Source organism: Dipodomys ordii, unplaced genomic scaffold, assembly GCF_000151885.1.
Source record: "Dipodomys ordii isolate 6190 unplaced genomic scaffold, Dord_2.0 Scaffold18, whole genome shotgun sequence".
Taxonomy (NCBI): domain Eukaryota; kingdom Metazoa; phylum Chordata; class Mammalia; order Rodentia; family Heteromyidae; genus Dipodomys; species Dipodomys ordii.
Window position 1 is genome coordinate 11,931,589 of NW_012267234.1, and position 15,365 is coordinate 11,946,953.

General features: G+C 59.1%; 1 protein-coding gene across 1 annotated transcript in view; it reads left to right on the forward strand.

Moving 5' to 3' along the window:
* Vac14 (Vac14 homolog (S. cerevisiae)) overlaps positions 1 to 14,488 on the forward strand; it is a 91,942-nt gene extending 77,454 nt beyond the window's left edge. Inside the window, exons 15-19 of the mRNA XM_013012959.1 lie at positions 4,231 to 4,405; positions 5,738 to 5,856; positions 7,265 to 7,344; positions 9,935 to 10,085; positions 13,886 to 14,488. Of these exons, the coding sequence (XP_012868413.1) occupies positions 4,231 to 4,405; positions 5,738 to 5,856; positions 7,265 to 7,344; positions 9,935 to 10,085; positions 13,886 to 14,048 (688 nt within the window). The 3' untranslated portion in view covers positions 14,049 to 14,488. The remainder of the gene's footprint in view (positions 1 to 4,230; positions 4,406 to 5,737; positions 5,857 to 7,264; positions 7,345 to 9,934; positions 10,086 to 13,885) is intronic.
* Positions 14,489 to 15,365: the final 877 nt, after the last annotated feature.

Below are 15,365 nucleotides of genomic sequence, written 5' to 3' on the forward strand. Positions count from 1 at the left end.
ACGCCACTCAGATTCCCTCCCACCTCACCTTCCTGCCTCGGCCCCAAGCACTTCCCAGGCCGCTGTCTCGTGGTGAATAGCCCTTTCATGTGGGTATTAAAAAATATGAGCAAATGTGTAATGCTTGCAAGCTGTGTTCCATTATTGACGCTGTGCCTGAGAGCCAGGCAGACAACTCAAGCCAGGCCAGGGCTCCACAGAGAAATGATGACGCAGCAGCCCTGCACGGCAGCCATCTGCCAGGCCTCTGCCCGGCAGCCACGGGCACCGAGGGGGCGGGGTGTTGAGGAGGGACTCTGGTTCTGGAAGTTGCTCTTCTGAGTCTGAGTTCTCTGTTGGTCTCCAGTCAGCTGTGTGTCGAGCAATGTGAGTTCTCTCTGAACCTCAGACTCCTCCACATGGGGGTGCAGCTACATATACCCTGCCGCAGCAAGATGCCAAAGAAGCAGCTCAGCCCAGTCACCTGGGAGTCGTCGTCCTCCTCAACCTAGGGTGACCTTGTGGGGAAGAAGCTGTGCCTCCCACTCTGCCCTTTCCCTTGCTGCAGGGCGGGATCCGTGCTGGGTGGAACCTGGCCGCCTCAGGCCCAGGAGCATCACCCCTAGCCTCTGCTGTAGTCTCTTAGCAGGGTTAGCAGCAAATGTCCAGAGCCTGGGGGGAAAGGGGAGTTCTGAGGCCAGGCTGGGGTGTTCCCAACTCCTGCACTCTGAGTACCTGCTCCCTGCCTGCTCCCTGCTTCCTCTGCCCTCCATGGTCTTTTCAGTAGAGAGACGCCTAGCAAGGTGGTGTCATGGTTGACACACCATCATGATGTGAACCACCAGTCTTGGGCTGGAACCTCCAGAACTATGAACTAAAGAAACCCTTTGTCTTCAGAAGTTCATGGCCACAGGCATTTTGTCACAGTAATGAAAAGCTGATAGATTGGTGCCAGTCCTTCAGGCTGCCATGGAAGCATGTACTCCAGAGTCATCCTGGCATGAGTTGGCCCCCCCAAATCTTCTTCAGCAGGAGAGGGGAGACACAGAGAGGACTGAGGAGGCAGGGCAGCCTGGCCTAGAAGGTGAGCGTAAAAGTGTAACTCAGGCCATGTAGTGGTATACGTCTGCCATCCCAGAGGCACCTGGAAGCCAGGTAGATCAGTCTCACACTGGCCCTGTGCACAAGGCTCAAACCCTCTGTCAGAAAAGTAACTAAAGTGTAAAGGGCTAGAGGCATGGCTCGAGTGGTAGAGCATCTCCCTAGCAAGTACAAAACCCTGAGTTCAAGCCACAGTATTGCCAAGAGAGAAGGGAAGGAAGAAGAGGGGAGGGAAGGAGGCTGCCTGCTACATACAGGCCCTCGTGTGGGTTGCAGACAAGGCCCTGCCTTAGCAGCTCACATCCTAGCATGGGATAGATGGGAACAGAGCAGACAAGTGTCCCACGAGACCGTAGCAAATGCTCTGAGAAAAGCAGGAATAGATGTGTCGAACCAAGGCCTCAGTAGGACCCAGGCAGAGCTGAGACCTCCCTGGCCAGAGCTTTGCAGGAATACAGCAAGGCCTCAAGGCACAGCATGCATGTACGTCTGAAACGGAAGGAAAGCCTGGGAAGTTGTTCTGAGCAAAAGATGTAGGAGCTGAAGCTGGAGAGGAAGCCACCAGAAGACATGAGGTCTTGTAGATGGTCCAGTGACAAGCCTCTGGTAAGGACCCAGTACAGACCCCACGCTCATTTGGAAGCATGAAGAGGTCTCGGGACGGACCCAGCAAGAGATGACTGGCTCTTGCCCCTGACAGTAGTAGCTGAGCAGGACAAGGAGACTGAGGCAGGAAACTGGCAGAAGGCAAAGCCTTGGGTCTGCTGCCCGGCTGGATGGAGGGCCTGGCGATAAGGATTCTTTGGTACAGACTTGAACAGCTGGATGACCACTGACGCCATTCACTACAATGGAAGACAGCCCTACGGGGATTTGAAGTTAGGTTGTAGCCTTGCAAAGCTTGAAGTGCCTGACAGGCAGCCAGCAGAGACATTTACTGCAAGCACTGTCCCACTAAGAGCTTGGAGCTGTGGACAGGAGAGACACTTGCAAGATCACTGACTCCAGGCAGCTGTGGATATACCCACGGGACCCCAAACTCCCAAGGGAGACACACCAGAGAGAAGAATAGAGGGACCCCCGACCACAGCGGTGCAGGCGCAGTCAGCAAGGTGGAAGGAAAAAACAAGAGAAGGTACTGTCCAACAGTGGCAAGAGAAGCCTGTTTCCAGAAAATCCCACCATCCCTGAACTGTAGTACTGTCTGCATTCCCCAGGTCGGGACACCTGGAGAACACGGCACCTGTCTCACCTCGCCTCTACTGCTCCCTCCTCACCCTCCCCAGCCCATCCTCCCGGGAGAGGCCCCACCCTCCGGCTGTTGCAGGCCCGCTGGGCTGGCCTTGGGTCCCTGGAGAGTGCTGCCTGGCAGCCACTCAGCTGTTGGCCTCTGTCATGGAGACGGCAGCAGCTGCAGGCGACGGGCACTTGTGACCATTTGTCAGAGCACTGCCCACCCTCTCCAGCCTGCCCTTCTGGAACATTTCTGTCTTATGGCCTTGGAGATAGGCCTTGGAGAGGGGGGGGAGGGGACAGGAAACCCTGTCTGGGTTCTGCAGAAGGGTCACTGCCTCTCGACTGTGTGTGTGGAGGCAATATGCCCCACTTGGGGACTGGCCATTGTTCCCACTATGAGGGCTCATGCCTACGTGCCACATGCTGAATGCTGGGTGCCTCACAGAAGATGCGCGCCGTCTTCCCAGTTGCCTGCCACTAGTTCCCCCCACCTTTTACAGACATGCCCCCAATAAAGCCATGGTGAGATTGCTATACAGAGACACTGGTACCGCACAGCTGGGGATGGGGCAGCAGACTCCAAGGCCTTTGCCCACCCAGATGAATGTGTGTAGCAGAGTTGATGGTGTGCCCACCTCCTTCCCAGGTCCATACTACCCGTCTCCCACTGAGCTGCAGTCTCATTGGGATTTCTCTTGCTCAAGCCTGCTACTTCCACGTGGGGCAGGGCTGGAGACAGCCTGCCCACTGTTTTGCCTTCGTGGTTTGGCCTCTCCGTTACCAAATGCTCTGGGATTTTTCCAGAGCAGGCAGTGGGGTGGGGTGGAATCTTCTCCAGCCTGGTCACAAAGCCATGGCTGGAATTCAGAGGGAAGCAGGAAATGGACGACTGATCATGCGAACTGTGATCGGTATGCTTTCAGAGCCTAGAAGGAACTAGACCTGTGTCAGGCCTGTAGCCTCCAAGTGTGGCTCCTGTTGCTTAGTGCCTGAGACCTCGAGGCCCAGGCCCCTGGATCAGGGACTAGGAGTCAGGAGACAGTATCGGCTGCACATTGGAGGTTGTGAGGGCAGAGCGCCATGAGCCACCACCCCCCTCCACCAGGTTGCCCACTCCCGCCCTATGCCAGCCAGGTCATCATTGCCCAGGTGGTTTGGGGGGCTCTTCCCATCTAGACTGGGCCTCTGAAAGCATGGTGGCCTAGTCAGCAGGCTGACATCACCCTGCTTTGGAGATCCTGGAAAAGCTACTTTTCTTCCTTCCCCAGACTCCCTGGCTTCATTTTTACAACAGGAAATCGCGTGCGCTAAGTTTAGCCCCTACTCCCAGGACTTCTACTGGAGGAGGGACATGGGGGCCAGTGGGGCCAGGTGCTGGCTCACCCGGTCCCACATCTTGATCCAGCTTCTTCCCATCTCCAAACCCGTTTCCTCGTCTATAGCAGGAAGACACAGCTCAGGGCCATCCAAGGGTCCCTTCAGCCCAATGATTGGCCTTTCAGGTTCCTGCTACCTGCAGGTTTCACTCTAAGCAGCAGACAGAATGTGAGCAGCATAGCCCCTGATTGCGGTGGGTGGGGGTTGCTTTCTTGAGGGGAAATAATAATGTATGAGTTGTATGTGGAGAACATGTCAGGTGAAGGTGAGGTTTGTCAAGAGAGGGAATATCCAGAAGCAGCAGCAGTTCCTTGACAGGTGGGACCCCAGTGTATATGTAAGAGCTCAGAAGATGGCAGGGCTGGGTGGGCAGCATGGGTTAGGCCTCCTGCAAGCATCTTTGAGGTCCCCCCTGTGCCTCAGGGTCTGAGCCCCAAACAAGCCCAAGAACATCAGGAGGAGGCTTCCCAAACCCAAACCCATGCCCAGACGTGTCCAGGCCGCCAGAACCTCATTGCTACTGCAACTGTTTTGCAGGCAGCTCTGTCTCCTACTAAACGCAGAGAACATCTTCCATTCCATGGCCGACATCCTGCTCCAGGAGGAGGACCTCAAGTTTGCCTCCACTATGGTGCACACCCTCAACACCATCCTGCTCACCTCTGCCGAGCTCTTCCAACTGAGGAACCAGCTCAAGGACCTGAAGACTCTGGTACTCTGTGCCCAGGGGCTCCAACCCTGGATTAGGCTTGCATGCACACACACTCTGCCACCCCTTGGCTGCCCCGGGAGAATCATGGAGGAGACAAGAATGAAATAGGGACCTTCTCTGGCTGTATAAAATATGGAGGTTCTGGGTGGATGGCTACATGTTGGAGTGAGTGATCAATAGCTACCCTCAGAAGGCTCCATGCTTGATGCAGAGTCCCCATGCCCCCGACCCCCACTGGTAATCCATCCTTTTCCTGTCATTGACTCCTGCCCCACCCACACTGCTCCCAGAAAACAGGCTCTGCTGGCTCCAGGCCACCCCCACACACACTAGGCAGAGCCCCCCCCCATTTCAAGGTCAGTATTGTAATCCTACCAGGGAGCCAGAGGTTAATTATTCTCCTCTCCCTTCTTGTCCTGGCCTGTCTCTCCCACAGCTGGACACATCTGTCTGATAAAATGCCTGTTGTAAGCCAGGGTGTCACATTGCTTCCTGTCCCATGCTTTGCCCAAGGGCTGGTCAGAGAGAGCAGAGCAAGGAGACACTGCAGGATGCTGAAGAGATGAAGGTCAAAAGTCCTGTGTCTCCAAGCCAAAGGCCTAGTTCCATCCTGGGGTTACTCCCTGGTCTGGGCCTAGGTCACCCACCCACCCCGAACCCCCGCTCCCGCCCCTTCCCTAAGAGTCTCAAGCCATCTAAGCCTATGTCTTGCGGGCATCTAGGGCAAAGTAGTTCAGAACGACCCAGGCCACAGCCCTGCCTTCTTCCTCCTGTGGTTCCTTCCAGACATTTGTAGAGGCCTTAAGAATTTTCCTTGGGGGCAGGGGCTTCCCAAGTATTTCCAAGTACACTAAGTACACGAGGTGGCTCCTGGGGGGGAGGGCTGGGGGGACGGCGCTCAGGATGGAGAGAAGAGCTGGGTCCTCAGGAAGTACCCTCCTGCCTGTACCCCCTTCTCCCCCCTACCCCAGGCTTCAGGACCACAGTGTTCTGTGGGGGACAATTCCTGTCCTTTTGCTGGGGGGCAGAAATGCCAGCTTACAAAGGGTAGACTCGCCCCCAACCAGGCCCTTGCCACCGCCGCCACCGTCACCACGTGGCTCTGTGGGGCTTGGAGGTAATGACAGGGTCTGAGAAGGAGCTGTCAGCGTTTCCTTTGTGACAGCTCGTTCCCAGCTGGACTGCCAAATACAGCCGGGTGCTGAGCTGGCACCCCGGATGCGCCCAAAGGCCCATTTCACTGCCCCTCCAAGGCCTTCGCGCCACGGGTGCCCTGTGGGTCTGGTAGGGAGGAGAGCAGAGCAGGGCCGCCTAATGCTGTACCTCTCCCAGGAGAGCCAGAACCTGTTCTGCTGCCTGTACCGCTCCTGGTGCCACAACCCCGTCACCACGGTGTCCCTCTGCTTCCTCACCCAGAACTACCGGCACGCCTATGACCTCATTCAGAAGTTGTATCCTTCTCTCACGGCTTCCCCGTGCCCCCTCCACCCCCGCTCAGCTGCAGGGCACACAGAGGCCTCCGTGCCACTGCCAGAGCACGGCGAGGGATGTGTTCGGGAGAGAGCTGCTGGCCGCAGGCGGGGCCCTCCTCGAGCCTCTTAGTAGGGTGCAGTGGGTAGGCCTGGAGAAATGGCAGCAGTGGGGGTGGGGCTGAGGGGAGCCCCCTGCTCCAGCCCCGGAGGAGCGATGCAGGAGCACACTGCAGCCCCTGCACAGAAGTGCACTTGTAGCACTCTATGCCGTGCCCAGAGTTGAGCAGTGGAGAGGACCTGGCACCAGAATGTGTTGGGCCAGGCGCCAGTGGCTCACACCTCTAATCCTACTCAGGAGGCTGAGATCTGAGGATCACAGTTCAAAGCCAGCCCAGGCAGAGGAGTCCTTGAGACTCTTACCTCCAATTAACTACCAGAAAACCAGAAGTGGTACCGTGGCTCATGTGGTAGAATGCCAGCCTTGAGCTGAAGAGCTCGGGGATGGTGCCCAGGCCCAGAGTTCTAGCCCCACGACCAAAAAAAGAAAAAAAGGGGCATGCTGGGATGTGCCAGGCATGTATAGGTGAGGCCCACGGGTGAGCTCAGGTGTCAGGACGCCAGAGGCCACAGAACCAGAGCCAGCTCTGCAGAAGACACAGGAGGAGAAGCAGGCAGCGTGGAGGTCTCAGGAAGAGGTGTGGGGAAGAGCCCACGCGCGCCACAGCACCTGCCTCACCAACAGGCATCCACAGCCAGGTTTTTTTAAACACAGAAGTAAAATAACTTCTGTGCACCTGCCATGCGACCTTGGAATCAAGCATTATGTAGGAGACAAAACTAGACTCCCCCCACTAATGGACCAGGGGCCAAGGGTAAGGAAAGGCGCCTATAGGGGGCCACGTTGAGGCTCAGGTGTGGCCGACCCTCCCTGACTCAGGGAGTCTGCCCACCTTCCACACCCTCACCTTGCCCCTCTTGGTTAGGACCCAGAGCTGGGAGGCTCCTGCCCAGCTCCTTGCACGCGGTGGCCTGCAGGGAGCTGACCTCTCAGGCAGGGGCAGGGGCCTTTCCTGCCCCGCCCTCCCCTGCCAGGCTGCAGGGCTGAGATAAGAGCCTTTCCGGGCCAGGGGGTGCAGAAGAGAGCTGCCAGAGCGGAACCAGCCCCGCTCAGGAGGCACGGCTGTGCTGCTCTCCATTTAGAGGGACAGAAAGGGAAAGAAAACAGACATCTGTCCTTTGTGTGCCAAATCCTGCTTAGCAAGAGGCGGGCTCGGCCCAGGAAGCGAGGGCTGCAGAGGAGAGATGCACGAAGCGCCGAGCCAGGGCTCCAGCCACCCCCTCCCAGACACAGACTCTACCCCGAAACCTTCCTTGACTGCCCACCCAGTGGGGACCTGGAGGTCACCGTGGACTTCCTCACGGAGGTGGACAAGCTGGTACAGCTGATCGAGTGCCCCATCTTCACATGTAAGAACCCCCACCTCCGGATCGTCCTTTGTCACTCAGCCACAGGCTGGCCGCGACTGAGACTGGGACAGGGCCAGCCCAAAGACTGCTTTTGGCTGAAGCTGGGAAGGGAGGGAAGACAGTCGCTTCAGGGATGCTTCTAGAATGTCAAGAATGTAAGATGGGGAGGGGGCGGGTGACAGGGCTGAAAGTCTAACTGGAACACTGGCATCTGAACTTGGTCCTGTCTGTCCTTAGGGATCTTGTAGACATGAGCCAGTGCTGGCACACAATCTACCTGAAGGGTTTTTTATAGGGCATATTTGTTGATTGGTTTTTGAGACAGTCTTGCTATGTAACCCAAACTAGTCTCAAAGTCAGATCCTCCTGCCTCAGCCTCCTGAGTGCTGGGATTACAGAGTGCACACATGCCCTGTTCCAGAAGTATCCCCAGTCACCACTTCCTAACATGTCACCCTCTGCCCTAGTCCTGTGGTTGTGGGTACCCTGCAGGTACTCCTGCTCACCCAGGAGCCGGGCCCTCTCTGAAAGAAGAAATGATGTGTGCTGGAGTCAATGGGCTGAGGCTGCCTGATGCATGACAATGTGCAGAAGCGGCAGCTGCGGGGGAACAGCAGCACATGCAGTGCTGCTCCCCAAAACAGGCAGCACTTCTGGTGACAGCTGGGGACCTTGCCAAGCCGGCTGCCAGGCCTCCAGCTCCTAGGCAGCATCTCCAGCCTCCCCAGCCTGAGCCCTGGAGCCCAGCACCCCCCAACTCCCTCCCATTGCAAGGGTCAGCCGCTCCAAGCAGCCGGTGCCACCGTGACTCAGGTCTTGGGGACAAGACCCTGTTCCCAGCCTTCCCAAGCACGCCGCCTCCTGTGCACTGACGTGCCCGGGGTTCACCTGAGGTGAGGTCCAGGCTGACCCAGGCAAGGCCATGGGTAGCTTCTCCGGCATGGGCTGGAAAAGGTACCGACAGCAGCACATGCACTCACCACCCACCCCAGCACCCATCCACATACGTTACCTGGAGGCTGACTCGGACTCCGGGCAGGCCCGGCCTAGCTTCCCCAAGGGACTGGTGACAGGTCCATGCTGCTTACGAGCCACGGGGATGGCTTAAACCTTTTCCCCAGCATGTCCCGTAAAGTCACCACCAAACTCTCCTGTCACCTCACGGGTGTAAGGATCTCTTCCCATCAGCAGCAGGCCTCCCATGGGCTAGGCACCCTGTAATCCAGTTCATTGCTACCTGGAAAACCCGTCAGATCACACAGGCTGGTCCCCCAGCGGCTCCGTACCACTGCATGTTGGTCCCAGGTCCCTGGTCCTGAAAATCAGGGCTCCCACAGCTCCCCTTAGGTTGGATTTGTTTGCTGGAGTGGCTCATAAGAACTGAGGGGAACACGGTTACCCCTTTCTTAAAAAGGCTATTACAAAAGGCCCATGGAGCCAGGTGCGCAAGAAGGGCACTCCCTCTAGCAGGCCCTCGGAGCCGCCCTTTGGGGGTTTGTAGTCAGGCATGACTAACCACGTCATTGACTTGGTGATCAGCTCAACATTTAGTCTCTTACCCTTTCTGGGACTTTCCCTTACTGTGATCAACCCATCTGGAACTGGGGGAGGGGGTGTCAGCCAGCAGCGGTGCGTTCACACGCAAAAGCACTCACTTCCGAGATCCCAAGATCCGACCATCTTGGGGGTTGTGTGCTAAGAAACAGGGGGTTTGTACCAGTTACAGAGTTGACTGTGCTGTGGGTGGCTGGGCCTGGGCACAGCTGGACCAGTCTCCATTTGTGATTCCTGCTTCCTGGCTTCCCCTCACCCTGGCCCCAAGGCCCGGATGCCCAGACTCCCAGCAACCCCAGCGCCCTTGCTCTCCATGAGGTTTGGGTTGTCATCCCCAAAGATGCCCGTCAGTGGGAGGAGGAGCTTCTGGTCTTCCTGCCAAGGCTCAGGTGAGAAATGAGCCCACGTCAGCCTTAGGACAGCTGGTTCTACCCCTAGGTATGGCCACCAGCCAATCTGGTACCCCAGGTTGGACTGGTGATGGCTGAAGACCAGGGCTGCATCTCCTGCTGTGGGAAAAAGAGGGGAGCGGAGGGCCCGGGCCTCCAGGCTCTGCTGTATGCGTCACTACACACAAAAGCATGTGCCCTCCTCCCTGCCCTCAGTGCTGCCCTAGTCCACTGTCTTTCTCTCCAGCTCAGCCTATTTATAGCACTCGTGCTGGCACGTGTGGAGCCAACTAGGGAATCTGTTACTCTCCAGGCCCCCAGCCCACCTACTTCAGGGGGGCAGCCACACATAGGGAAGGTGGGCCACACCTGGCGGCAAGTGTGAGGGTCCTTAGGCTAAGGAGACTGCTGGAAAGATGGGGTGGGCAGACAGGAAGAGAGATGACATCATGGGAACAGCTGAGACCTGGAGGAGTGGACAGGCCTGGCTGGCCATGGAAGTGCGCCTGACCGGCTCAGCCTCAGCCACCTGTCCGGCCCCGCTCAGGCCGAGTTCTTGGCCTGAATGTGCGCTGGGGCCAGGCGATGGGCTGGGTATGCTCCAGAGCAGTGCCAGGACTCTGACCCCTCCCTCTGCCTTTCTGCAGATCTGCGCCTGCAGCTGCTGGATGTGAAGAACAACCCATACCTGATCAAGGCGCTGTACGGCCTGCTCATGCTGCTGCCCCAGAGCAGCGCCTTCCAGCTGCTATCCCACCGGCTCCAGTGTGTGCCTAACCCTGAGCTGCTGCAGACCGAGTGAGTGCTGGCTCCGAGGGAGCCCCCTCCCCCCCCGGCCTGGGCACCACACTCATCTGTCACCGTGGCCCTAAGCATTGCCCTCCTGTACCTGTTCAATGAGGTCGGGGTTCACGCTAAGATCTTAGAAAGGCACCCCGTGGAGATGGAGGGAGATAGTGGCCCAAGTGGCAGTCAGGCCAGAGTCCAGCCCTCACATAGCCTCGCTGGCCCCTCCGTATGAGAGGCTCAAATGTGGAAGCCACGCATCACCCAGGCCTTCCCCCCACCATCCTCCATGGCGCAGGAGGCAGGGGTATACGCTCAGCTCTGCCGCTGGGATCCTGACCTCCTCTGGGCGGGGGAGGGGGGTCCAAGCACCCACCCTGAACCCACTGCTGGCCCGGCCCCATGGCCTGTTGGGCTGTGTCTATATTTGGTAACCCTTGGAGGCCTTGCCTCATCCACAGGCATTTGGCATCCGAGATGGAAAATTTCACTTGTCAGGTTGCCATGGAAACAAGCAGAGCCACTGAGAAGATTTACACTGAATGGAGTGCACCCAGCTTGCATCAGATGCCCTGTGTCTAGAATTCCCTCCTCGGCTGTTGGAGCTGCTCAGCAGGCCTGGCGCCTTGCTCCAGCAAAGGCCTCAGGCCTCTGCCCACAGGGTAGACTCGAACACCCTCAGGTTGGGCCTGTTGCCACTCCTGGCTACCCCAGACCACTGGGCTGAGGCTCCCAACCTCCCTCCACTCAGCCCAGCCTCTCCTCAGCTGGGTGTGAGGCACTTGATAGCCTGTCCCGGGCCACACGGGGCCCAGCTCCCTGCCTTTCTCGCCCTTTTTCCTAGACAGCAGCACTCTGGGTGGTAGGAACAGGCCTTATGCTGGCTACCATCTCAGCTGCTCTGGGTGCCACCCAATGGTGCCCCAGGAGACAGCACTATGGACTTAGTGGGTGTCCCCGGGAGCTAGAGGTCAGCCTGGGGTGGGGCCTGTATTTAGATTCCCATCAGAATGCTTGCTGCTCCTGAGATTCCAGAAAGACCCTGAAGCCATAATCCACCTCCTGAGCCCGGCCTCTGCATTGGCTCCTGTGGGGCTCGTTGGCTGTCCTGGTAGGCACTGAGCAGGGCAGGTGCTGGGGGAAGAGGAAAAAGAGGATGGCTTCCAGTAGCAACCAGCCTGCCCTCCTGAGGGAGGCATCGGGGCCGGGCTGCGAGCTGAGCTCTGCTCAGAGCCCTCAAGTGCCCGGTGCTCTCTGGTCTTGGGATGGGAGGGAAGGCTGGGGGTAACAAGACCCTTCGCTGGTCTACCCAAGCCACATGAGGGCCCATTGGAAGGAGAGAGGATTTCTTCAGGCTCGCCACAGAGTCAAGGAAAACTTGAACTGGGGCATTTGGTGGCTTACAGGTTTGGTTTAGGATCTCTGCCAGAGGTTTGCCGGGTGGCCTCAGACAAACTCTATGCCTTCTCTGGACTCCTGGCTTCTTCATTTGGACTAAATAGATGTGGAGGGCTCTTCTCGGTCTTCCAGGCCTCCCGTTGCTGGCCCTTCTTTGCCAGGGCCTGGGAAGCGCACTTAGACACACCAGAGCAGTGGGTGAGGAAGGGGCCTCAGACAGCTGGGGCGGGGTCAGGTTGCAGGGTGGGAGCCGAGGGACGGAGACTGAGGAGCATCTCAGCCAGGGCAGCTGGTAGACAGGCCTGGAAGCGGGGAACAGCTGGAGAAGTTTCTGCGTTCCTTGCCTGCCCTTCCCTGGGTGTGCTCATGGCATCGTGGCCGCTCCCCAGGGACCGTCTCCTCGCTGAGGCAAGAGGGACCTTGTGAACAGAAAGCTGGTGGCAGGTGGGTGTGAGGGGTGGCAGGAGGAGGCCCAGCTCGGGCTCTGGAATCATAATTCTGCCCTACTGACCCAGTATTCCTGTCACCCAGTGCCGGAGGGTTACTGGAAACAGACAAGGCCAGGGAGAGGAATCATGGCTTCGAGGCTCAGATCAGCTCCGTGGGAACACAGACCTAGGCCAGGAGGGGTCTGCCCACATGGGCAGGATGTCTTGCTACACACCCCCTTCTCTTTGTACATCACCCCCCACCCCCACGCCATCGCCATGTCTTACCAGCATGTCCACAAAACTCCAGCCCTAGACTTCAGCTCTCAGGATGGCCGGCACAGTGGGAGGACCTGTGGGCACCCAAACTCAGATGACTCCTTTCATCTTCATGCCCTCTCCTGTCCCAGCCAGGGCGGCCTAGGTATCAGCTAGCCAAGCCCTAGAGTTAGTGCTCCAAGCTCAGGTGTCCATCTGTGTCCCCTCATCTCCCACACTCTCTTGGGGTAGTGACACCTTGGCCACAAGGTCATTGTACCAGAGAGAACCCTCTCCTTGTTCCAAGGGAGTCGAAAGCAGCAGCAAGAACCTAGCATGCCATGCCTCTCGGGCCCAGCTGGCTAGAGTGCACCCCACACCACCTCGCTAGAACCCCCTGTGGTGAGGGCTGGAGGGCGGGGAGGCTTACTCAGAGGCAGTGATGGGCTGGGGGCAGGAGGCTGCCCAGGCCAGGCGGCCCACATGGCATCTTAGCTGTGTGTGGAGGGCCGTCCCCTGTCCTGACCTGAAGCCTGGTGAGCCTGAGATGCCTGTCAGCCCCTGGCCAGCGGAGGCCCATGTCTGGCCAAGCATGTCCGTGACAGGAGGGGAGGGCCAGGACTAAGTGCTGGTCCTGGCATGCTTCACCTCGTAGAAGAACTGTGACCACACTGGCTGGGCCTGGACACAAGGCTAAACCTATTAGACATCCCATCTAGAAAAAGACCTGGTCCCCTGGGTGTGTTGCCTGTGGCAATCCCTCTTGGCAGATGAGGAAACTGAGTCACCTGCTGGAGAGTAGGATGCAGTCGTGTTCAGGTTGGGTCCAGCCTGCCTCGCTCCTGCACTTCGCTGTTGCTTGTATTGTTCAACATTGAGGTCTCGTCATTGAACTCAAAAGACCCAAGGCTTCTCCACTTAGCTGAGCAGCCCACGGTTCATGAGACCCCTTGCCAGGGACTTCTGGTCCACAGCAGCAGCTCATGCAGCTCTCCTCCAAGCCAGGAAGACCAGCGTGAGAGGAACGAAAGGCTGCAGGAGCCTGTGCTGGACGAGTGGGTAGAAGTGGGGCAGGAGCCCAAGAGACTCCAGTCCCCAAGGGCAAGCTCAGCACTGGGCTTGCAGTGGGGTAACAGGTGCCTACTACATGGCACCAGTATAGGTAGCGCCACACGCCATGGTGCAGTGCACAGCCCGTGCTGCTGCACAGCATGGAGGGTAGGAGCTATCATCAGCATGTCCGGGGTGAGGCCAGCTCTCCCCTCCCCACCCCACCCCCGGGAAGTGACTGCAGGTCTCAGGTCATTCCCCAAAACCCCAAAACAAATCCCTGCCAAATTGAGGGCCCCTTCGAGTTTTCCGTAATCTCAGTTGGAGAAAGGGCCAAGCTGTCTCCTCCTCTTTCTCCCCAGACCCTGTTCCAGGCCCCAGCTGGCTTCCTGGCTGGCTGCTGGCTCTGGCTTTCACCCCAAAGGGAGCCACTGGTAAACAGGAAATGCTTCCCCATGCAATGCCTGCTCTGGGCGCCATTGCCAGCCCACAGGCTGAGTAACCGCCAAGCTGCAGGCTGGCCTTTCCCACCAACTGCAGGAGAGTGGGTGCCCAGGGCTCCCCTTCCCCTCAGCCCCTGGGGCTGGTCATTTGGCGGGTTATTGGGGAGGGGTGGCCAGACACTCCCAGCAGCCCCCGCGGCCCCCGCACTCACATCCTCCTCTGCCCCTCTTTCAGAGATAGTCTGAAGGCTGCCCCCAAGTCCCAGAAAGGTGACTCTGCCAGCATCGACTACGCAGAGCTGCTGCGGCACTTTGAGAAGGTCCAGAACCAGCACCTAGAAGTGAGGCACCAGCGCAGCGGGCGCGGGGACCACCTGGACCGCAAGGTGGTCCTCTGACACACCTGGCATGGAGAAAGGCCCCCGAAGCACTCAGGGTCTTCAGGTCACCTCCCCGAGGATCTGCCTCTCAGGGGCAGTGCTGGTCTGACCACCAGAGCAGGGAGGGGGACGGAGGCCGCTCTGTCCACACAGCACCTCTCAGCCCAGCCCTGGGCCCCCCCAGCACGGTCCGCTGCGCCCTGGCTTCAGACAGCTGGCTCCCCACCAGGGAGGCACCACAGCCTCAGAAGCCGACCCTCTTCTGGAACCAGTCTCTAATTCTCCCCTGTGAGAAGAGCATCACCTCAGCCCCCAGAGCTCTGGCCTGGTGTATGTATACATGTGTGTATGTGTGCGTGTGTGCATCTGCGTGTGTATATGCCTGTGTGCACACTGGGACCAGCACAAAGATCTCTACTGAATGACGCCCCCCTCAATAAAGAAATGACAAACCTTAACCCACCCGCCTGCTGCTTTCCTCCCTGGCGCTCGTGAGCTGCCCTCGGCCACAGCCACCCGGGCCTCACCTGTCCGGAAGACCTGAGCTTAGGAAGTGTGGCCTGCTGTAAGAGCCTCTCCACCCATAGGCCGGGCACCTCCCCGGGCCTGCCCTCCTCGCCTGGAGCAGGGGACAAGTCCCCGTTAGCAGATGGCAGTGCGCCTCCTTTCAGCACGGAAGGGGGTGGACCACTGCAGCCATGGCCAGGAAGGAGGGCCAGTCCGGTGGGGGGGAGGTCCCCCAATCACTGGTTTGCTGCACCTGTGTATGCCAGGGTCGCCTGTCCCTGCTTTGCCACCCCTCGCCTTGGCTGCCTGGTGAGTTCGCGAGCGGCCTGGCTGCCCGGGCGTGGGGAGGAGCCCGCGCTGCCCCGGGAGAGTGCCCCCACCTGCGGGCTCCGGCCGCCGCCCGCGGGCTCAGGCATCAGGACGCCCCGCAGGCCCGACCTGGACCCCCACTCGTGACTCCGGAGGTTGCCCCGGGCTCAGGAGACTGCCACTACCCACCCCAACCCCCAAGAAAGTCCGGCCTCGGGCACCTCACGGGGCGACTTCAGAACCACTTGCAAAGGCAGCCAGAGATCTTAGGGAGGAGAGTCCGAACGTGTGGAGGGCCTGCGCCCCGGGTGAGCCGCCCCGGGGCGGGCAGGCTCCCCACCGCAGCCCGCGCGCCCGCTCCGGGCTGGCCCTCGGTCCGGCCGATGCGCCGAAGGCCGCATCTTTGAAAGCTCGGACAGCTCCCCGCCCCAGACCAGGGCGAGGAGGAGTGAGGGGGGCTGGGCCCCCCAATTCAGTCCCGCGGGGGGCTGGGTGGGCCCCGCCCCAGCGCCACCCCGA